This window comes from Cervus canadensis, chromosome 26 (assembly GCF_019320065.1).
Source record: "Cervus canadensis isolate Bull #8, Minnesota chromosome 26, ASM1932006v1, whole genome shotgun sequence".
NCBI classification, from domain to species: Eukaryota; Metazoa; Chordata; class Mammalia; order Artiodactyla; family Cervidae; genus Cervus; species Cervus canadensis.
Window position 1 is genome coordinate 46,635,312 of NC_057411.1, and position 24,543 is coordinate 46,659,854.

Here is a 24,543-nt window from a genome sequence, read left to right on the forward strand (position 1 = left end):
TCAACTGGAATTCCATCACCTCCACTAGCTTTGTTCGTAGTAATGCCCACTAAGGCCCACTTGACTTCACATTCCAGGATGTCTGGCTCTAGGTGAGTGATCACACCATCGTGATTATCTGGGTCATGAAGATCTTATTTGTACAGTTCTTCTGTGTGTTCTTGCCACCTCTTCTTAATATCTTCTGCTTCTGTTAGGTCCATACCATTTCTGTCCTTTATTGTGCCCATCTTTGCATGAAATGTTCCCTTGGTATCTCTAATTTTCTTGAGGAGATCTCTAGTCTTTCTCATTCTATTGTTTTCCTCTATTTCTTTGCACTGATCACTGAGGAAGGCTTTCTTATCTCTTCTTGCTATTGTTTGGAACTCTACATTCAAATGGTATATCTTTCCTTTTCTCCTTTGCCTTTTGCTTTCTCCTTTGCTTTTCTCAGCTATTTGTAAGGCCTCCTCAGACAACCATTTTGCCTTTTTGCGTTTCTTTTTCTTGGGGATGGTTTTGATCACTGCCTTCTGTACAATGTCATGACCCTCTCTATTCATAGTTCTTCAGGCACTCTGCCTATCAGATCTCACCCCTTGAATCTATTTGTCCCTTTCACTGTATAATCATAAGGGATTTGATTTAGGTCATACCTGAATGGTCTAGTGGTTTTCCCTACTTTCTTCAATTTAAGTCTGCATTTGGCAATGATGAGTTCATGATCTGAGCCACAGTCAGCTCCTGGTCTTGTTTTTGCTGACTGTATAGAGCTTCTCCGTCTTTGGCTGCAAAGAATATAATCCACCTATCTGATCCAGTCCATTTTAGTTCGCTGATTCCTAAACTGTCGATGTTCTCTCTTGCCATCTAGGAAGTGAATGGCTGAAGGCTTTTTAAGACCGTGAGATCCTTATTGGTCGAGCGATCGCCACCGAGGGACTTCGAAGGAGGGGGGAGGAGCGGGAAAGGAAGCGAGAGAAAAGGCGAGCGAGCGCTAAAGGGGAAGTGCAGTTTGAGAACCGGGCTAGGGCTCTCCTCCCGGGCCGCTCGGACTCCAGCAGGCTCTTCTCCAAGTTGCTCCCGGCGACCCGCATCCGACTCCATGGGTGACTGCTGCACCCAGAGGAAGGTCTGCTGCTTCGTTCTTTTGTGCCTCCTGGTGGCGGGGATCACCGGGGGGGCGATCGGAATCTACAAGTGGCACCACTCCGGGCTCAACAGGTGGCACGGGAGAGGCAGCACCGCCGACTTTCAGAAAATCATCCAGGAGCGATGCGACTACTACACCCAGCAGATCCGGCCGGGTGCCAGGTGAGTGGGCGTCTTAGGCGCCCCGCGGGGCCCCACGCGCGGTGGGGACGGCGCTCGGCGGGGCGCGCTGTGCACAGCTGGACCCCGAGCGCCGAGCGGCAGCCGTCTGGATTTGCTGGCAACAAGGCATCTACTGTCCCGAGTCAGCTGAGAGCCCGCCGGGCGGTGCCGAGTAAGCAGTCCGGGCTGGCGTTTGCGCGCGCCACTCGCTAGAGGTGCGGGCGGCCGGTGGTCCCAGGGAGCCCGCCGACAGCGCGCGGCTCCTGGCACGTCGGCTCGGCGGGTGGGACTTGACCGAGACGCCCTGAGCCTGGCCTTCCATTTGGGGCCGCAGCCCACCCCCCCGCCCCGGGTGCCCACCGCCCGGCGACTGGTTCGGAAAGTCAACTGGAGGCAGGTGAGCTGCTGGCATTATCCACTTTGCGCGGGGTTTCTGTTTGCCATCTCTTGCCTCCCAAGTCCCCGGAGTGTTGCAGATGACACTGGATTAAGTGGTTTGCGGAGCCTGGGGTCGGGGGAGGACAGTGACTGGAGGGCCGGATCACCGACATTCATTTCATTCATTAATATACCAGCCCCGAGATTCTGCTTGTGCGCCCTGAAATGAGTGTGACTAGAGCTGCCAGTAACGACAGAAAACAAAGTAACAGCAAGGTTAAAAATTAAGATTCTAACAGCCGCGAAAGTGCATCTGCTTTATGAATCGGTAGAGACCCTGGAAACACCCAGTCTATGGAAACTTTTGTGAAGGTTTCTCGCGCCCTATCCCAGCTAGCCACTAATCTCTCCCCAAAGTGAACCGATTTCCTGACTTCCATTACCAGGGCTTAGTTTCACCCGGAAAACTCAGTTTTGAAATTGTACATGAAGTAAAATAAGCTGGGAAGTAAAAAGGTGCTGGCTGTCTTTTCCAGGCTGCCAAAGGCGCGCAGGCTAGCGCGAAATCCATCTATGTGATTCAAATCAGTTCTGCCTCCTAACACACTTGACCCCGGGTGGGGGAGAGAGGAAATGGGCAGAGAGAACCCCCCCTTTCCCCTCCCCCAAGCCTCCCTGCGTGCCCTTGAGTTCAGGTTCTAGCGCAGCGACTGAAGTTTCTTACTTGCAAATTGTTCTAGTCCAAAGATTGCCTAGGTCTCAAGTGTTTTGCTTACAATTAGTTAATTGAGAGAAAATGTAGAAGTTGAGCCATTCCTTTAGATTTCATTTAACGTATCAATTAAATCAAGTGATGTGCTGTGCTGTGTTTAATCGCTCATTCCTGTCTGACCTTTTGCGACCCCATGGACTGTAGCCTGCCAGGCTCCCTTGTCCCTGGGGATTCTCCAAGTAAGAATACTGGAGTGGGTAGCCATGCCCTCCTCCAGAGGATCTTCCCAACCCAGGGATCAAACCCAGGTCTCCCACGTTGCAGGCAGATTCTTTACCGTCTGAGCCACCAGGGAAGCCCATGAATACAAGAGTGGGTAGCCTATCCCTTCTCCAGGGGATCTTCCCCGCTGAAGAATCAAACCGGGGCCTCCTGCGTTGCAGGCTAATTCCTTACCAGCTGAGCTACCCCAGAAACTCAAATCAAGTGATACACAATCTGAAATGGTAAGAGCGATCATTTTATTTTCGCTTAATTTAATAGTCTTTAAATTGCTGTTGTTTGATCATCTTTGGGGCATTCACATCCATATAGCAAGCAGGATGCCATAGAGGTCGGTGGCTTTTCAGTGCTTGTCAGGATGCTTACTCAATGTTAGATACACACTCAGTATTCAAAACACAATGTCAAAAAGACACATCCTTTGGTGAATGCATATATATATTTAAAATATTAATGGGGATATCTTGTTACTATTTTTTGAACATCTTTCCAGATATCTCTCAATACACATACACACACACTTTGTGTAAGCAGGTTAATAATTAATCTGATACTTCCTGTGTGCCAGGCACTTAAAAAATGTTAAGCCAAATATTTAGCCCTTTCACAACTATCTGAGGCATTACTTGTGCTATCTCCATATTACATGTAAGCAAAATGAATTGGAGAATTTGAGCAAACTGCCCCAAATTTGGCTCCAGAAACTGAACTCTTAACACTCTGCTACCTGTGTAGGTTCTGTAGGTGGAGGGACCATAATGCATTGACTGTGTCTGGAACTTTTTGGAAAGAAAGGGGACACTATTCATAATTCTGCTGGCCTTAATCAGAACATACGGTCACTTTATCCTTGGGTAGTTTAAGAGCAGGAACTCTGGAGTCACACTGGGATTAAATCCCGGCTCTGTCACAGTGTAACTGGGCAAATTACTTACTTTCTTTGAACTTCAGTGTTCTTAGCTGTGAAATGGAACGTCAGTACCTACCACATGGGGGGAATGATGAGAATTAAGAGGAAAAATCCTGATATGTTCTAAACGTTCAACATGCTATCTTTGAGGGAAGTGCAATATCACAGACATCTTTCAATGATAATAAACATGGACCAAGGCCAGCATCAAAATAGATGTTCCTTTTCCATAGTCAGCCTAAAGGTGACCTCTAAAAACCATCTGCTGTTGGTGCAGGACTTGCAGAGCTCATGGTCGGATCAACCCATGCATGAGCTCTCCCGGTCACACTGAGATGATCCTCACTGGAAAGGAGCAGATTATTCCTAATCTTCCCAAGCCAGGGATCAAACCCGGGTCTCCCGCATTGTAGGCAGACGCTTTACTGTCTGAGCCACCAAGGAAGCCCTAAATCAGAAGAGGAGTTTGCACAAAAGAAAAAGATATCCCAGAAGAAACTGAAAAAACAAAAACTATGGCCTGGGAATAAATGTCGCCAAAAAAAAAAAAAGAATCCAAATAAAAGTAACAGCAAAAAACAAAAAACGTAGGTGCCTAAGATTTGATTTATTTAAATCACAATCCACTAAATCAATCCTTCAATGATGAAAAATTTTTTCTACTGTAATTATCATTATTTTGATTTAATTCATAATTGGTCCTGGAGATCTTTCAATATCACTACACATAGGTTGTGCAGGTTAAGTCACTTTAGTCAGTCTGACTCTTTTGTGACCCTATGGACTGTAGTCCACCAGGTTCCTCTGTCCATGGGATTCTTCAGGCAAGAATACTAGAGTGGATTGCCATGCCCTCCTCTAGGGGATCTCACGGACCCAGGGATTAAATCCCCATTTCTTATGTCTCCTGCATTGGAAGGCAGGTTCTTTACCACTAGCACCACCTGACAGCTAATAGTATTCTGTAGGGTGGATGTAAATATTTCCTACTGATACAAAATTAGTTTCCAATGTTCAGTCCCATTCATTTATTCAATAAATGTCTGTTGAGCATCTTCTATGTTTCAGAAAGTGATCTAGTTCTGACAATACAGGATTGAAAGACAAAGTGCCCACTGTCATGAAGCTATCATGCTGGTTGGGGAGAAACATGCTGCAATGAATATTTTTGTTAAATATATAATTTTTGTTATATATATTATGTTATATATATATATATATATATATATATATTTGTTATACCCAGGTGTCTCAATTGTAAAGAATCTACCTGCAATGCAGGAGACACAGGAGACCTATTTTTGTTAAATATATAATTTTTGTTATATATATTATGTTATATATATATATATATATATACATATATATATATATATATTTGTTATACCCAGGTGTCTCAATTGTAAAGAATCTACCTGCAATGAAGGAGACACAGGAGACAGGGGTTCGATCCTTGGGTCAGAAAGATCTCTGTGAGGAGAAAATGGCAACCCACTCCAGTATTCTTACCTGGAGCATCCCATGGGCAGAGCATCCCATGTAAAGAGGAGCCTGGGGAGCTACAGTCCATGGGGTTGTAAAGAGTCGGGCATGACTTAGAGACTAAACAACAACATATACGTATATTTGTGTACGTATGGGAGTGTTTCTATAGGATAGATTTCTACTGGGCCAAAGGGGGTATTATGCATATTTTAAAATTTGATAAATATTTCCGAATTCTCTCCAAAGTAACTGTATCATTTTATACTCCCATCACCGTCTATCAGAGGTCATGCTTTCCCACAATCTCTTCATTGCTGACTAGTACGAACTCTTTCGAGTTGTGAGAAAAACAACTAATTGTTCCCTGATTATTGGTGATTCTTAGTGTATTGTGTATGGTTATTGGTTGTTTATATTTTTTTTCCTGTGAGTTTCCTATTCAGATCCTTGTTAATTTCTACTGTGTTGCTTATTTCTTTCTATGAGAATTCTTCATATATTGTAGATTATATGTAATCTAATGGTGTTTTTTTTCTCTCTGCCTGTTGTCCTTGTAGCCCTTCTAATTTCTGTTCCCCCAGAGACTTTAACTTCAAGGTCATGGCTGTTTGGTTAATAACTTCCTCCTTCTATGTTGTTGAAAGTCTAGCATGCTATTTCCCTTGTAGTCATACACTCTTTTCCCTAATGAAAGCTGAGACCATTTCTGCATTCCTTCCTTGCATCCATCTCTTGCCTAGACTACTCTCTCCTGCCTTGGTCATTTATAGAGGGCCCAAGCAGCAATTTATGCCAACTGTTCAACTTGGTATTTCTACTCTGATCTGGCTCTTCTTACCCCTGCAGTACTTTATTCAAACTATGTATAACATATAAAAATGTGATAAGTAATATCATGCAAAACAAGACTGTCATAAAAATGATAATAATTGCAGTTATGTAAAATCGAGTGTCGAGGAAGAAAGACAGAATGTGGCAGTGCTAGGTAAACGGACTTGTTAGCCGCTGATAATTATTACCCCACCGCCTTCAGTAGGTTTATGGTAGGTCTCTTCCCTTATTACTCTTCACTTTCAAATAATCTGTAGTTGGTATTTTGCTTATCTATTACCATGTAACAAACCATCCCCAAACTTAGTGTTTTAAAACATAAGTCGTTTTACTGTTTTGCATGACTCTGAGGATTGATGGGCTTAGCTAGGTGGTTCTTCTGTTCCTTGTGGTGTCGGCTGGGGCCGAAGTCACTGGGGGGCTTAGCTAAGCTGGAGCATCCCAAACAGCTCAGACATCACTTCCATGAATGGCATGGTGGGGGAGTCAGCTGAAAGGCTGGCGTCACCTGGGATGCTGGAAATGCTGAGCTTCTTCTGCATGATGTCTCAGAGCCTTCCAGTCACACCCCTGAAGTCTTGACCCTGTGAATGTGTTTTATTGGCAGCACCCTGGATGTGATCATTGCCTGGAGGCCATTTCTTGCTTTGAAATTCTTTTACTAGGAAAGACTGGGAACGAAGAGCAGTTTTATTTCAAACCTAACAAATCTTGACTTGGAAATGCTTGCTTTTGAATCTGCTTAGAAAGGAACAGTTCTCTTTTGGTTTATTTCTCTCTTTCTCCCTGGATGTTTCTCACAGACAGTTAAAAGAAATGATTTGGCACTTCCAACATTCTGCCTGGAAATCTCCTTAGCCAAAACCCTAAGTTCACTAGGTCTGTTTCTATTGGCTCCATTATGGCAGGTGACAGGTCTTCATAGCACAGGTTTCGTTTCCCTAGCCTCCAATAACAATTTCTGTCCTGTCTGTTCAGCCTTCACAAATAGTCTTCTTGAGGCCTTTCTACTAATAACTGTAGCTTGTCACCCCGTCCTAAATGCCAAAGCTCGTTGTAATCAGGAAGAGAAAGAGACAGAGAGATAGAGACAGAGGGAGAGAAAGAGCTCATTTAACGTATTATTGACCAGAGACGTGGCAATGTGTTTTTAAGAGTGATACAATTAACATCACCATGCAAGATTGTTAGAGCTAAAAATTGATCAAGGGTTCATCATACAACTTGTGGTTGTTATCATTCATATTTTGCTCCATTAGGTTTTTGTTCCAACCTTATGTATATCATAAGCAAGTTTATTACCATAAATTTTTTAAAAAGGACATACCATGAAATTTTATTTTATTTTATTTATTTTTATTAGTTGGAGGCTAATTACTTTACAATGTCGTGTTTCGTTTTGTTTTTTATTTTTTTTTACGAAATTTTAAGTGAAGAGTCATTTTTCGGTGAATTTTATGCAGATACTTTCTCTGATTGTCCAAGCAACATAGATACTAGGATCTCAGAAGATGATAGTTCTTCAGAATATACTTCTGCTTCAGATGATGTGACTATATTGGGCCAACAAAAAGAATAAAATCCTTCGTGATTTAGTATTCACTTGCATAGCAAATCGCTGACCATAGGCATTAGTTTCTGCAAAAATCCTCTAGTCGATAATGTTTAAAGAATTGGCTTACATGATTTGGAGTCTCACAAGGCAAAATCTTCAGGGTGGGCAGGCAGGCTAGAGATCCAGGGAAGAGTTGATGATGCAGCTCCAATCTGAAGGCCTTTGCTGGCGGAAGTCAGTCTTTTTTTTAAAGCTTTCAACTCACTGAATGAGGCCCATCCAGACGGTGGGTGGTCACCTGCTTTACTCAAAGTGCATCCATTTAAATGTAACATACACACACACACACAAAATAAATGCAACATACATCCAGATGCATTTGACTAAATCTCTGAGTACCATGGGCTAGCCAAGCTGACATAGAACATGAACCATTGTACACATGCTGGACTGCAAGGAGATCCAACCAGTCCATCCTAAAGGAGATCAGTCCTGGGTGTTCATTGGAAGGACTGATGTTGAAGCTGAAACTTCAATACTTTGGCCACCTGATGCGAAGAACTGACTCATTGGAAAAGACCCTGATGCTGGGGAAGATTGAAGGCAGGAGGAGAAGGGGAAGACAGAGGATGAGATGGTTGGATGGCATCACCGACTCCCTGGACATGAGTTTGAGTAAACTCCAGGAGTTGGTGATGCACAGGGAGGCCTGGCGTGCTGCGGTCCATGGGGTCTCAAAGAGTCAGACACAACTGAGCGACTGAACTGAACTGAACTGAACACACGTTTCAGGTTTTCGTTAGGCCATGGCTCGCTTCCAGGTACACTTTCTGTTTTGGTTATCTTTTGCTGCATCGAAAACTACCCTAACATTTAGGGGCTTAAAGCCGCAGCCATTTGTAGTCTTTCCCGATTGAGTGGCTTGTCTGGGATCAGCTGGATGGCCTGCTTCACATGGTGCCAGCTAGGGCTGCAGTCATCTGAGGGACTGACGTGGCCGGAACATCCAAAACGTGGAACCTACAAGATGGCACCATGGCATGTGGTACCAGCCGGGGTGGTGGCCTCGCTTTCTCTCTCTGTATTCTTTTCAGGGCCCCTCTTCTCGTGGTGTCACCATACGATCTCTTTGTGGTGCGGCTGGATTTCTTCCGAGTTCCCAAACTTTCAGAAGTAGAGGCCTTCCTAAAGCATTAGGCCCGTAACCAGCACAGCATCATTTCCGCGTTGGTTAAAACTGTCACCCCTTCAGCCCAGATTCAGGAGGCAGAGAAACAACACCGCCCACTCCATTCGAGGAGGGGCAGGTAGTGTGGACAGCTTCGCCCTTTGTGTATCGTTATGTTAGCTTGTAAATGTTCGTTTCCTTATCATCTTTTTTGTTCTTCTGTTACATCTCTTTCTACCTTATTGCTTTTTTTAAAAAAAACTAGACTTAAAAATGCTAAAAATCTAGCAAATGCCTCGTGAAATATGAGCTCGCTTAGTCTAGAGACATTCTGTTGAGGGATCTACCTCGAGGATCTAAAAGAGTGCCTGGAATATAATAAGCAAGAATATTTAGCTGGGTTAAATGAATGGTGTACAAGCCAGTAGGGGCTACACAGATGGCTCAGTGGTGAAGAATCCGCCTGGAATGCAGAAGACGTGGGTTGGATCCTGGTCCAGGAAGATTCCCCTGGAGGAAATACAGCAACCCTCTCCAGTATTCTTGCCTGGGAAATCCCATGGACAGAGGAGCCTGGTGGGCTACAGTGCATGGCGTTGCAAAAGAGTCAGACACAACTCAGAGACTAAATAACAATATACAAGCCAATATATTACAAATAATAGAAATGAACAAAATCATAATAAATGATTTTTTTTTGTCCCTGTCCCGAGACAAGCTAGGGTCCTGGCTGAAGACCTTGTTTGCTTGTTCATGCTCAGTCATGTTCAACTTTTTGTGACCCTGTGGACTGTAGCCCACCAGGCTCCTCTGTCCATGGGATTTTTCAGGCAAGAATACTGGAATAGGTGGCCATTTCCCTTGGATGGAGAGGGGCTGTTTAATTCATCTCTGCATTCCCTGTGGTCCAGCACGTCCTCCATCACATTACAGAGTCTTAATCCGCGCTTGCTGAATTGAACCTGCTTAAGTCCACACCGTGCTTGTTGATACATAAACAGTGAGGGACTTAATCAGAGAAGATTCTTCTTTGATCTTTTCCCAACTGCTAGTGATCACTTCTGTGATCACATCCACTGTCTCTTCTGATGCCTGTATCTCTAGTTCATCATTTGTTTTGGCTTCTCTTTCCTTTTCAGAATTTCCAATAAGATTTCTCAGGGCAAGTCTTCATTTTTACTTCCCCATGCCTCCCATTTTAATGACTCTAGCATTTCCTTAACTTCCACTTCCTGTAAAATGTATGAGCAAAAAATCGTACCCAATAGCAGATTCATATGAACTCTTAGTCAAGGCTTTTGTGTGTGTGTGTGGAGCTGGGGCGAGACGTGGAGGATTCGGGGAGGAAGAGCACATGGGTCCTGCTCTCCATGTCCTGCAAGGCCGGTTTAGGAGGACAGGCCTGGAAACAGTAACGCAGGACAGTGAGATGCACAGCAGCTGAGAGGATGTACCCAGACGAGAGGGGCCCTGAGCAGGGAGGGGCCGCTTCTCTGCTATTAGCCCTTTTTGCTGGATTCCCCAGGGCCGTGTGGGATGTACGCAGGTACCCATCAAACAAGAAAATATCGGTACATGAATTGCCATGTACCGAGGGTCAGAGCAGCACCACCGAGATTCAGCAAGCTGAACCCACCTGGAGAGGCTGGATCAGGAAGGAGCTGATGAAAGAGGCCAGGCATGACGTCCTCTTTTAACGGTAGGGTTTCCACAAAAGGGTGTTCCCAAGTGTGTGTGTTCAACACTGTTGAACAAAGCCTGGGAGATAGATAAGATGCTATTGCTTGTGGCAGATTGGCCAGGCCGTGGACCAAAGCTCTCTGACGGCTGTGGGACCTCGGGAGGATCCCACTGGTTGGAGGGCCATGCTGGCCCGTGTGCAGCCTGGGCTTGCCCAGCACACGAGACTGTGTGAGGGTGGCCGTCCTTGCGCGGGACGGAGCGGCGGTGTGGTTGCCCTTTGCGGCGATGGAATGGCCACCTGCTCATCGTGCCTCCTCCCGGTGAGACCCTGAACTTCATCAGCGCACCACAGGGCCTCGGGTCCCCCCGTGCGCTCTCTGCGATTATCAGGTTTCCTTCAAGCCTGTCTTTCGTTCTGGGCTTCTGAGGCAGGGACCAGGGCCAGAGAGTCTCAGGTGGGCCTGACTGAATGTGGAAAGTGAAACAAGGATCCGAGCTGCTGCTATGGTTCCGAGGAGGGAAGTCGGACCCTGCAGCTGAGTTATCCATGGAGGGAAGGGTGGGGTGGAGGATGTATGCAAATTAGCAGAGTGTGGGGCCTGTAGGGCTTGGGGTGCTCCCAGGACATCTGGGGGAAGGTAGCTGGGGGTGGGTAGAATCTTCTAGAAGGAGGGGTTAGTTGGATGCTCTGGGCGCCCATTAGATGGCTGAGTGAGCGAGGATAGGAATAGGTGAGAGAGAAGGGGAGAGGCCACTTCCGGGCTCTTTGGCCTTGGGCTTTGCTTCTGATGCTGTTCTTAGAAAGGTCCGTGCTGCTTGCAGCCGCCTGCAGCCCAAGGTCCCTCCCTGGTATCATTATTAATAACCGAAGGAAGTGGCCATGAATAAAGAAAACCTTTATTCAGTACCACAGTGAGCACTCACGGCCTCTCTGCTTCCTCCTCCCCTCTTTGAAGGGAAAAATCCTTGGAAAACAGCTGCCAAAAGCCTGTTTAGAAATTTCGAGGGGATGAAGGTTGGGAATCCATGTGTATGGGTTGTCTGCAATGCACTAGGAGCTTTATCTCGGGGGTTCTTTCTCAACATTATCAGCATCCTGTCGGGGAAGTCTTAGGACACGCATTGTAGGGATGGACCCGAGACAGTTATTATAAATGATTAAGTGACAGTTAGAGCTCGCAAAGTAACTTGTGGGGCCCTCGTACAAGTAAAGATGACTTGCTTGTTGTTCAAAAAGCAGCAGAAAGATTTCTTTTTATTCTGTGGTCTCTCTCTCCACTGGAGCGGTAGTTTGAGCTTCCTAGGTGGCACTAGTGGTAAAGAACTCCCCGTCGATGCAGGAGACCTAAGAGACATGGATTCCATCCCTGGGTGGGGAAGATCCCCTGGAGAAGGAAATGGCAACCCACTCCAGTATTTTTGCCTGGAGAATCCCATGGACAGAGGAGCTTGGCAGGCTGTGGTCCATGGGGTCACACAGAGTCAGACATGGTAGTTTATCACTATTATTTTATGTGATTTTTTTTTTTTTTTTTGGCTGCGCTGGGTCTTGGTTGCTACACGTGGACTTTCTCTAGCTGCAGCCAGAGACGGCTACTCTCTGGCTGTGGTGCAATGACTTCTCGTTGCGGTGGCTTCTCTTGTCGGGAACCATGGGCTCCAGAGTGCTGGCTCAGGAGTTGTGGAAAATGGATTTAGTTGCCCCCCAGCATGTGGGATCTTCCCAGACCAGGGATGGAACTCATTTCTTCTGCATTGGCATGTGGATTCTTAGCCGCTGGACCACCAGGGAAACCCTGCCGGGTGGTTTTTACTTGCTGTTTGAGGTCAGGTTGTTACCGAGTCCAAGCTCACCACAATCGATCTGAGATGAGGCACTGTGATCAGGAAAGGGCTTTATTTGGGAGGCAGCCTACCAAGAAGATGGCAAGCTAGCACCTCAAAAGAACCATATTGTGGGGCCTGGATCCCAGGTTCTTTAATGAATCAGAAATGCAGGGAGGTGAGGAAACTAAGTAAAAAGACTATTTAGTCCTTACAAATGTCCCCCACAATGGCAAGTCTCAGGCAGGGGGATGTGTTAGTTTCACTTTCTCGCAGACCTTCACAGGTGGGCAGCTCGGCTCATCTCCCTGAGGCCAGCCATCGTGTACGCAGGTAACAACAAAAGGGGCAAGATGAGGGTTCCAGTCACAGAAATAGATCCTGCAGAAATTCAAGATGAACCTTTCCTGGTTGCAGGGTCCCCTTGAGCTTGGGGGTTACTGGCAGGGAGAGTTCAGAGCCTCACAGGTGCTGGACTGCTCCCCGCAACTTGCTACACAGGGAAGGGGTACCTGAGTCCATCAGACCTTCCTGCTGGTGGGCAGAGAGAGGAAGGGCCCTCACAGGCAAGACCCTGCCCCAAGGAGGTGGAGAAGCAGCGGATGGGGCACCATATGTGAGCCAAGGCTTCGAGGCCCTGGCGCCCCTTCCAATGTCCCATTGGGCTTATCTTGTAGAAACACAAAAGCAAAGGTAAAGTTTTTAAAAGTTTCCAGACAGCGACTTCAGACCATTAAACTCTAAGTGTGGTCTTTCTGAGCCCTGGGCTCTCTGTGACTGTATCAGGGCGTGAAGACAATCTTGAAGTTAGTACATGGCAGAGTGGGGACTGAAACTCATCCCTTTCTACTCTTGGAACCATCAGGCCCATTCAAACGTGGAGGAAGCAGAGACAGGGAGAGCTCTTCCCAGGGTCAGAACTGGCGAAATGGTAGAACTGGCTTTTGAACTGACTGCATAGCCTGGAGCCGTCCCATTCAATGGTTTCCAAAAGAGAGTTCTAAGCAAGGCTGAGGCCAGAGGCAACCCGTTCCCAGTGTGTTAGCGTTTCTGCTGTCTCCAGACGGAGGCAGCCGGTGTCCTCCTCTGTCATCTCACAGGTGAGTCATTAGGCTGCTGGGTGAGGTCACAGGTCTGCATTTAGTGAGGCAAGGTCCTAATGTTTGTGCGTCAGGACTTGCTACAGATTTCCGCAGGTAAGGCAGCAGGGTGCCACACCTGCGCTGGTTATCAGACGCAGTCTTTGTGGTTTATCTCACGTCTTGAACTGTCACCTCTTGGAACTGGGTCAGGAAGGATGTGGTTCATACCAGGCACGTTAATCTGGGGTCCCTGGAAGCCACTGCCGATTGCTGACAGCGCTTGGGGGTGAGCCTGGGTTCAGCCTCAGCCTGCCCTGTAGATAGATGCTAGCAGTGGGTTAGAATGAGCCCGAGAGATGACGTCTATTTGTGACTCTGCAGCAGAATCACGTTGCTCATCAGTAGAGAAGAGTAAAATATTATTTATTCCACCTGGGGATATTCTTCCCCTTCACTTTCAGATATGGATGCCTAAGTGCACCAGTGGGTAACAAATGAGAGCGATTCTGGAGTAGGGGAGGCCAGAGGGGACAGAGGATAAAGGGCCTAAAGTTGTGCGGTTAAGACAAATCTGATGGGAGGGACCGTAGGTGACCAGATGTCCTCTACCAGCTGAAAAAGAGTCTTGTTGTGAGTGGACCAGATGTGTGTTGTGTAGCTCGGCAAGGCAGAATCAGAGCCTCAAGAGGCAAAAAAGCCAAGAATATCAGCCAATATTTGCACAGCTCATCACAATCTTTTTGTTGAGCTTTTTTTTTGTTGTTGTTGTAGTTGCTGCTGCCACATGGCATGAGGGATCTTAGTTCCCCAACCAGGAATTGAACCCGTGCCCCCTGCAGTAGAAGCCCAGGAGTCTTAACCACTGGACCACCTTGGAAGCCCCACAACTTATTTGAACTGAATAATTTATTTGAATTCATTTGTCAAAGCAGGAATTTCAAAATGCTTAGAGTAGGAATTTTATAACGTACAGAATCAACACATGTCAAAGATTTATTTATTCCTTTATGAGGGAATCTGTAAAGTGATAAAGTCCACTCAGAGAACATTGGGAAGCACTGGATCACTTATAAGTATTTTAAAAGGAATATTAGAATAGATTGGTAGGTTAGATTTAAAACTGGTCAGTGTTCTGCAAGGCAATAAGAAGCCATAACCTTTGGGAATATCTTTTCTATCAGACAGAAATTATTTGCATCTCTAACAGACAAGATCTATAAGTTACCATCAAACTTCACAAGGTTTGAGAATCAGTAGAAGAGACAAAGACACAACTTGCTAGATAATTAATTCATTCTGGAGTAAACTTGTCAAGAAAGAGGAAAGTGAAAAAGCTGGTTCAAAACTCAACATTAATAAATTAAGATCATGGCATCTGGTCCTATCACTTCATGGCAAATAGAAGGGGAAAAAGTGGGAGAAATGGCAGATTTTATTTTCTGGGGCTCCAAAATCACTGCAGATGGTGACTGCAGCCTTGAAATTAAAAGACACTTGCTCTTTGGAAGGAAAACTATGACCAACCTAGACAGCCTATTAAAAAGCAGAGACATTGCTTTGCCAGCAAAGGTCCATATAGTCAAAGCTATGGTTTTTCCAGTAGTCATGTATGAATGTGAGATTTGGTCCATAAAGAAGGCTGAGTACTGAAGAACTGATGCTTTCAAATTGTGATGCTGGAGAAGACTCTTGAGAGTCCCTTAGACTGCAAAGAGATCCAACCAGTCAATCCTCAAGGAGCCCTGAATATTCATTGGAAGGAGTGATGCTGAAACTCCAATACTTTGGTCACCTGATGCAAAAAGCCAATTCATTGGAAAAGACCCTGTTGATGGGAAGGATTGAGGGCAGGAGGAGAAGGGAGAAGCAGAGGATGAGGTGGTTAGATAGCATCACCAACTTAATGGATATGAATTTGAGCAAACTCTGGGAGATAGTGGAAGACAGAAGCCTGGCTCCAGAGTGTTGCAGAGAGTTGCACACTTAGCAACTGAGTAACAACAGACTTGTTGAACAATGACCCAAAAGGACATTGAAAGGATGTGTGCCCACCTTTTGGTTTTATTTCCAAATCGTGTCTATTTTTTGCAATACAGTTATTCAGTAAGTTTTTATTGAGATTCTGTTACCTCTCACAAACCCCACTACATCCTGGGGATATAGCAGTGAACCAAACAGACTACATTCTTGCTCAGATGCAACAGATATTCTAGTGGGAGGTGGGGCACAGGCTAGAAAGCAAAAAGTATGTCGTGGGATGGATGGTGACATGTGCTGGAAGGAGTGCTTAGTTTTAAGTACGGTAATAAAATAAGGAAGGCTTCAGTGAAAGATGACAGGTTGGTAAAGACCTGAAGAAAGAGGGAGAGCAAAAACTAGAAAAGTCTGCAGAAGAGCATTTGAGGCGAAAGAAAGAACATGGGCAAAAGCACTAGACAGCAAGGACACACATAGGAACAGAACTTTTGTTACAGAAATCTTTAAACATCTATAAAACTAGAGAAAATAATAGCCAACCCCCTTTTGAGCATTACTCAACCTCAAGAATTATCAACATCCTGCTCTTCTTCTTTAATCTGTCTTCTCACATTTCCCCCCCTAAAGCAGAGGTTCTCAACCTCTGGAATCTAATGCCTGATAATCTGAAATGGAGCTGATGTAATCAGTTCAGTTCAGTCGCTCAGTCATGTCCGACTCCTTGCAACCCCATGAATTGCAGCACGCCAGGCCTCCCTGTCCATCACCAACTCAAGAGTTTACTCAAACTCAAACTCATGCCCATCGAGTCAGTGATGCCATCCAGCCATCTCATCCTCTGTTGTCCCCTTCTCCTCCTGCCCCCAACCCCCCCCGCCCCCAGCATCAGGGTCTTTTCCAATGAGTCAACTCTTCGCATGAGGTGGCCAAAGTACTGGAGTTTCAGCTTCAGCATCAGTCCTTCCAATGAACACCCAGGACTGATCTCCTTTAGGATGGACTGGTTGGATCTCCTTGCAGTCCAAGGGACTCTCAAGAGTCTTCTCCAACACCACAGTTCAAAAGCATCAATTTTTCGGCGCTCAGCTTTCTTCACAGTCCAACTCTCACATCCATACATGACCATTGGAAAAACCATAGCCTTGACCAGACGGACCTTTGTTGGCAAAGTAATGTCTCTACTTTTTAATATGCTATCTAGGTTGGTCATAACTTTCCTTCCAAGGAGTAAGCGTCTTTTAATTTCATGGCTGCAGTCACCATCTGCAGTGATTTTGGAGCCCAAAAAAGTAAAGCTAATGTAATAATAATAGACAAAGTGCACAATAAGTGTAATTCACTCAAATCATCCTGAAACCACCCCACTCCCACCCCGTCTGTGGAAAAATTGTCTCCCATGAAACCCGTCCCTAGTGCCAAAAGTTTGGGGACAGCAGCCCTAAAGCACTTTCTTTAAAGCAAATTCCAGATTTCACATTATTTTGTCTGTGAATACTTCAGTCTGAATCTTGAATGAAAAATAACCTTAAAAAAATTCAAGCCAGTGTAATACCATACTCTCATATAACAAAATAAAGAGTGGTTTTTCAATGTTGTCCAATATCCAACTTGTGTTCAGTTTTCTATGATTTTCTTAAAAAGCATGTAGTTTTACAATTGATTTGTTCAAATAAAGATTCACCCAGTACATTCAGCTATCTGAAGTATCCTCTAAGTATCTTCAAGGATATCTTATTAGTTTCCTTTAATTCATAATCATTTTTAAAAGCCTGTTACTCTGTTGATGAGATTGGGTGATTTGTCTTGTAGAATTTCATACCTGCTGAGTTTGGCTCCTGGTTTTATTCCATGTTCTCCTCTAGTCCCTGTGGCAAGTGGGCTCTGCTCAGCTGTTTCCAGCTCTTTGCGACCCCATGGACTGTAGCCCATCAGGCTCCTCCACCCGTGGGATTCTCCAGGCAAGGATACTGGGGTGGGTTGCCGTGCCCTCCTCCAGGGGATCTTCCAGACTCAGGGATTGAACCCACGGCTCTTACATCTCCTGTCCCTGTGTGACCAGCAAACAGAGCTAGGTTAGAGTCAGATTAGATTTGGGGGTGGTCAGGAATGCTTCATAGAGGGAGCTGTGGAATTCCTCAGCCATCACCTCAGGCAACGCATAATGTCACATTGTCTCGTATCTAGGGGCGTTAACAAGATTGGCCTTTATTCATTGGCCTAATTCATTCGTTATAAAGTTCCACAACAACTTTTCATTGAATTAGTTTAGCAGCATTTGATGACTGTTACCAAGATTGATTATTTCCATAGGAGCTGTAACATGGATGTTTTCTTTCTTTTTTGTCAAAATGCTTTTACTTAGATCCATAGAAAATGTCCTATTTACTGTTCATCAGTTTCTCAACCTTAAAAAACTTAGCAAGTACAAACTTAACAGAAGAGTCTACAATGATGAATGTAACTTGAACAACAGAAACTAGAAATGGATGGAAAAGAAGATGAAAATTATAAATTTGAAAACAAAATGTAGTTTTTTGAAATTAAAAAATCTTAGGCCAGATATTATATGTACAATCACCAAGTAGCATTAAAAAAATAAAAACATGTGCATTTAATAGTGATGAGTATAATGGATATTATCTAATTGTAAAATTCCTTCTGCACTTCTTACTCTGATTCTTACAAACAGAAGGCTATCTTTCATCAAACATTTGGTTGTCCTGAAATAGAGTCCATGAAAGAAAAGCAGGACACATGCTTGGTTCTTTACCTTTAAAAAAAAATCGATTTATGGAATAACAAATTGGTTAGTGCTCTATCAACTTCTAGAGGTGACCTATGAGTTTTTTAAAGTATCATTTTGAACTCATGATTTTTTTATATGTTTAATGAGTATCAGTTCCTTACATCACTATTTGGACTACATCAGAGTGCTAATTGCCACTGGATTGTCATAACTATTCAGGCTTTTTAATAGATGATGCTGGAAAACATATCCTTTTCAAGAAAGAGAAATTATGAGTTCAAGACGCAAGCCTTTTAATCTAACATTTAAAAATTTTATGTTTGTATGTTTCTCTGACACTAAAAATCTTGGTTCCTAATAACATTAACATAATCATGTATTTTCTTTCATATATATTAAATAATAAATAATTATATGTATATTATTATTGCTATTAGCGAAATATGTAAATGTCTTTATGATTCTTTTGGTCCTTAGGATATAGGATGCATCCCACTAGTGATGAATAGTGATGTATAGACTGATGGATAGTGGTGTACAACTGTCTGGCACCATATTAAAGGGATCCCTCTGGTTGCTGGGTTGAGAATAGGACAGAGACACGGAAGCCACCTAGAAGTTCGTATAGTTGTTCAGGTGAGAAGTGATTGAGGATTTGGTCTTGATGGATGGGGTTGAGAAGGGGACATATTCTGGATATATTCTGAACACAGATTTCGTATGATTTGCTATGAACTTGAATATAGGATGTTAGAAAAAAAGAAGAAACAATAAAAACTCAGGTTTGTGGGCTGAGTTACCAGAAAAATGAATTTCCCTATATTAACAAGGGAAAGACTGGGGTGAAGCAAGTTGGGACAGGAACCACCAGTTTGGTTCTGTACATATTAGCTTTGCATTGTCCATGGTCATTCAAGTGCATACATTGAATAGGATGCCGGTTTCTGTGAGTCTAGGGTACTGGGGAGAGGTCTGGGCTGAAGATATGAAAGTGAAAGTCAATTGTGTGTAGCCGTTCAAGCAGCTGTTTCATGTGGAGGAAGTGTTGCTTGTCTTATTCAAGTGCTTCTGACAGGCTAAACAAGATGAAAACTGAAAACGGACCAATGGATCAATGGCTTGACAAAATGGATTTTAGAGGAGTGGTCATGGTGAAAGCCTGGCATAATGGACTGAAGAAGAGCAGGGAAGAGAGGAACTGGAAACTGAAAATAGACAGCTTTCCCTAGGAGTCTTGCTGGAAAGGAGAGCAGAGATGACATGGTGATTGGATGGATAAGGGGGGATCCAAGATGGGAGAAATTGGGGCTAGTTTGAGAGACAGCTTCTTTGAAGTGGACTGAGGAGTTGTCTAAGTAAAGAATGCTACTGAACTTCTACAGTTCCTAAGCTCTTTGACAACTGGACGACCAACATCAAATTCAGCCACATTTTTAAAGTGACTCACCTTGGTCGTTTTTACCCAAAATTTCAACTTAGTTTTCACAGGAAAAAACCTTTTCTTTTTTCACTCACCCAATTTATTTGCAAACAATTTAATGAAAGGATATAATTAAAGCAAAAAGAATAGGCATACACTTATTTAAGAACAGGTAAATAAAGAACCAAATGAGTGAAAATGAAAGTTCTTGGGTATACTAGGAAGTAGCCTATTAATTGTGCAGAGGATGGGCAACTTGTATTGAGGGAGTGAAAAATGGTGGTGGTTAATGCAGAGATTCAGTTAAGAGTTTCTTTTTTCTTTTTTGTAATGAATGATTTTAGAAATGGTCAGGCATTACTTTTTTGTTGTTGTTGTTAAAGATCTTTTTCTTACCTCAGGTCAGAAAACTATGAGGACAAAGTTTTCTTTAAATGAACAATAGTGTAAAGATATGCCTGCAGTGCAGGAGACCTGGGTTCGATCCCTGGGTCTGGAAGATCCCCTGGAGAAGGAAATGGCAACCCACTCCAGTATTCTTGCCTGGAAAACCCCATAGACAGAGGAGCCTGGTGGGCTACAGTCCATGGGGTCACAAAGAGTCGGACACACTACTGAGCAACTCACTCACACACACTCATGGTGTAAAGAACAGATGCAAGATGGTGAGACTGAAACATGAAACTGAATGATAGATGAAATCAAGAATTGCTTTCATGTGTGCGTGGAAGGGAACGAGTGGTTATATTCACAAGTTTTTGTAGTTGATCTGAGTGGAGAATAGTGATAGCTTATGGTGAACGATGTTGGATTCGTGATCTCTGAAGAAGATTTAGCTTCGGGAACAGGGACCAAGCTTGATCACTCAAGAGCTTTTGTGTAGCAGAGTTTTATTCAAGTTAAGAAAAGGCTCAGAGAAAGCTTCTGACATAGACATCAGAAGGGCATGGAGAATGCCCCCCTTGCTGGTGTTAGCAAGGGAGTCATATACTTTTAAATTAATTATTACAAGTAAATCAAAGGAATGTCTCAAAGTTGTAAAGATCTTACTAGACCCACTCCCATAATTTACATTTTAAGATAACAGGATTAGCCAGAAGGTTTTCAGGAAGGAGAAACTGTCCTCAAACAGGATACATTGTTGTTATATAATCTTTAGTACGGAGTTTAAACTGAGTCATTTAATGGAGTTTAAACTGAGTCATTTGTTGTGTAATCATCAGTTCCAGGCTTAAAGAAAAAACGGTTTTATGTGACTAAGACTATGGAATATAGAGGAAAAAAAGTTTGTCCTTTCCTCCTCCTTGAGAATTCCAGACCCCTTTCTCCTCCTTAGGAACCCTGGACTTCTTATCAACCCGCCTAGGAATTGACTCTCTCAGTAGGAGATCACGGGTTTTTTTGTTTTTTTTTTAATCACCAGTAAATACCTGCTCTGAAACTGGGAGGGATGATGAGAAGGTTGTTTTTAAAGATAAAAGAGAAAGTGAAACCTGAGGTCAGAAGCTTGAATAAGTGCTAGGTGAGAATGACATTCCTTGTCCTTGCAGTGACTTTTCTTCTCATTTTAAAAATAAAGCATGCCCTTTCTAGAACACTTGGAAAAAAATTTTTTTTTAATGTACAGAAGAATACAAAATCACTTAGCCCCCAAGTGAAGTGAAGTGAAGTCGCTCAGTCGTGTTTGACTCTGTGACCCCGTGGACTGTAGCCCGCCAGGCTCCTCCATCCAGGGAATTTTCCAAGGCAAGAGTACTGGAGTAGGTTGCCATTTCCTTCTCCAGGGGATCTTCCCGACCCAGGGATCGAACCCAGGTCTCCTGCATTGTAGGCAGACGCTTTACCATCTGAGCCACCAGGGAAGCCCCAAAGTGGAATTCTAGATACTAGTGGGGCATACGACAAAAATTAAGGAGATTCACAAAAGGAAGCTGTATACCTGCTTAAATGGGTGACTTCAGCTAAGTAGTTTTATAGATACAATTCAAATTTCCCCTATAATATGACATTGAAAAAATTGCTAACCTATGTTCTCCGCTTCCTACCTGAATGCATCTATACAGCAGAAAGCTACCTACCTCTTTAGTCTCTGGATGTTTTGAAGCAGTTAGTAAAGCTTGATTTGAAGTAATGTTAACAATTCCGCCCATGCTTTTACTTGGCCATGATACATATTCGCCTTGCCATGGTCAAGATGTTTCTTTTCTCTTATTGTGACTATCAAGAAAACATTATCAAGTAGTTTCTGTCTTTGGCACCCCACAGTTTAAATATTGTAAAGCACATAATAAATTTCTTCCTTCATTATCTTGGTTTCTCGGAGTAAAAGTCTGTGTATGAATTAGCTTGTCTAGAGCAGTAATAAAATCTCCTTGGGGATTCTTTAAGAGTAAGGAAAGATGGAAAACATACAGTTTTGTATGGAAACTGGGAGAGATTTAAAACTGCAGAGGAATGTGTGAGACTGAGATCAAAGGTAACTGTTTGTATTTGGGGGATCTGATTTCATGTTTAGATACTTCTTGGTAAAAATTTTAAAAGGTTTGCATTTTTTTTTCTTGTCTAGTATGACTTCTTTGTTCCCACTCATATTTCATTTTGTACAACTCCTTGGAGCTCCTTTCTGTCTGCTAAATTGGGTGCTGTTCCATTCATGAATTGTTGATCTTTTAAAATAAAAAATAAATTTAAAGGTTCGGAAACCAAGATTATGAACATATCCATTTATGCCAAACATGTACTTTTTGTATTTGACAGGTCTAGTTTTCTTCATTCTTTTCCCTGTTCAATATTCCTTACTCCTCAGTTCATATATCCTCTCAAGTCTTTTCTTTTAAACACGTTAAATCATGACAGTGTTAAACACACTGAAATATCTGTGGGACAAATATCCATTTACTCATCGTGCAGAATTAACTGACAATACAACTTTTGTCATATTTCCTTCAGATCTTTTCCCCCTAGTTTTCAAAGAAATGACATGTTAGAGATAAAAATCAAAGTACATCTTCCCTCAATTTTCTTCTTTCTCATATGCAAGCAATACTTGATTCACCTATATCTTTCTAGAAATATTTTCTGAATATATGAGCACATATGCATATATTCATTTTTTCTGCACACATTCTTTCGCCTGTGTCTCACTTTTTTTTCACTTAATAGTGTATCTTGACTATCAATGTAGTTCTGTCTCATTCTATAATAGCGTTCCACTTTATAGATTTACCAAGTTCTAGACTTGCATTGATGGACGTTTGCTGCTGCTGCTGCTGCTAAGTCGCTTCAGTCGTGTTGAACTCGGTGAGACCCTAACTCTTCTCTTCGTGACCCCATGGTATTTAAACATGAAATCAGACCCCATGGACAGAGGAGCCTGTCGGGCTACAGTCCATGGGGTCACAAAGAGTCAGACATGACTGAGCGACTTCACTCTAAACTCTTTAAACTTTCACAATAGATTGCAAACTATGCTGCAATAAAATCCTTGGGTTTGTAAAACGGAATCCTAGAAGTCAAAATACTTACCACTCTACATTTTGAAAACATGGACACACTTCTCTTGATGAAGCAATCCTCTTCATGAGGCAATGAAACTTTATTTCCCTGTATGTTAACTATGAAGGATGTTTTAAAAACTTTCTGATTTTTGTCAATCTGATAAGGGAAGATGGTACTGCATTTGAATTCTAATTTGTATGTTTTGTGTTTTTGCCCTGTAGAATGAGCTTTGCTTTTTTCCCACTTACCAATATGTTTTGGTGATTTCAATTACATTATTTTGATGATTTATTCATGTTGCTATATGAGCACTAATTCATTCATTTTAACTGCTGCATAGTAGCCTAGCGAATGACTATATCCTACATTTATGAATAGATTTCCTTTTTCTAAAGGTATAAATTCAATATATTTATTTTAAAATGTTTTCTTTCTCTTTTAACTATCACAAATTATAATTGTACAATATTGAGAAGTGTAGAACGAAATACAGTTATGGGAGGAGAGTTGCCCCACAGTGCTCTGTGTTGGCCTCTGCCACGGTCAGCGTGAGTCGGCCAGGTACACACGCCCCGCCTCTGCACCTGCCTCTCACCTCCCTTCCCATCCCACGGCTCTAGGCTGTCACGGAACCCTGGGTTGAGCGTTCTGTTTGACACAGCTAATTCCCCCTTACTCTCAGTTTTTGCTGACCTAAACCACGCTGAAACACACACATCCACTGGCGCCTATGTTTTTTCTCAGATCTTTAGCTAGAGATGGAATTCCTAAGCCATAGGGGGTCATTGTCACCTTTCCTGGGTGCATTAGTTTGCTAGAGCCGCCATAATAAACTACCACAAACCGGGTGGCTTAAACAATGGGAATTTATTGTCCCACAGTTCTGGAGGCCAGAAGTCTGCAGTCAGGCTGTCAGAGGGCTTGGCTCTTTCCGAGAACCATGAGGAAGCCTCTCTTAGTTTCTAGACACCGCAGACATTCCTTGTCTGAAGTGAAAGTGAAAGTGATGTCACTAAGTCGTGTCCAACTTTTTGCGACCCCATGGACTGTAGCCCACCAGGCTCCTCCGTCCATGGGATTCTCCAGGCAAGAATACTGGAGTAGGTTGCCATTTCCTTCTCCAGGGGATCTTCCCGACCCAGGGATCGAACCCGGGTCTCCCGCATCACAGGCAGACACTTTAACCTCTGAGCCACTAGAATTCCTTGTCTAGCAGATGGCATTCTCCCTGTGTTTCCACATTTCCTTCCTTCTGTGTGTGTCTGTCTCTAGGTCCAAATTTCCTGTTCTTTCTAAGGACCCTGGTCATATTGGGTAAAGGATCCTCCTTATTCTCACCTTAACTTCATCATCTGCAAAGATCCTATTTCCAAATAAGGTCACCTTCTGAGGGGCTGGGAGTTAGAACTTCAGTATCTTTTAGGGGACACGATTAGCTCATAACAGTGGGTGTATCAATGAAGATGCTTTTGGTCACAAGAAAAAGAATACTCAACTATAAGAGGTCTAAAACAAGAGGTTTTTAATAGACACACATAACAAGACATACAGAAGTGGGTGGTCATTGGGTAGGTTCAGCAGCTCACCCATTACTTGGGACCTTCCATTCCTCCATCTCCCTAGGGCGGCTTTCATTCTTGTGCTTCTTGTCACAAGACGGCTGCTGCAGTTCCAGGCATTACGTCCTTGTATCATG

General features: G+C 43.4%; 1 protein-coding gene across 1 annotated transcript in view; it reads left to right on the forward strand.

The window, feature by feature from the left end:
* The first annotated feature begins 780 nt into the window (after positions 1-780).
* Positions 781-24,543, forward strand: part of CD38 (CD38 molecule) — a 53,828-nt gene continuing 30,065 nt past the window's right edge. The window contains exon 1 of the mRNA XM_043448178.1: positions 781-1,296. Within this exon, the coding sequence (XP_043304113.1) occupies positions 1,088-1,296 (209 nt within the window). The 5' untranslated portion in view covers positions 781-1,087. The remainder of the gene's footprint in view (positions 1,297-24,543) is intronic.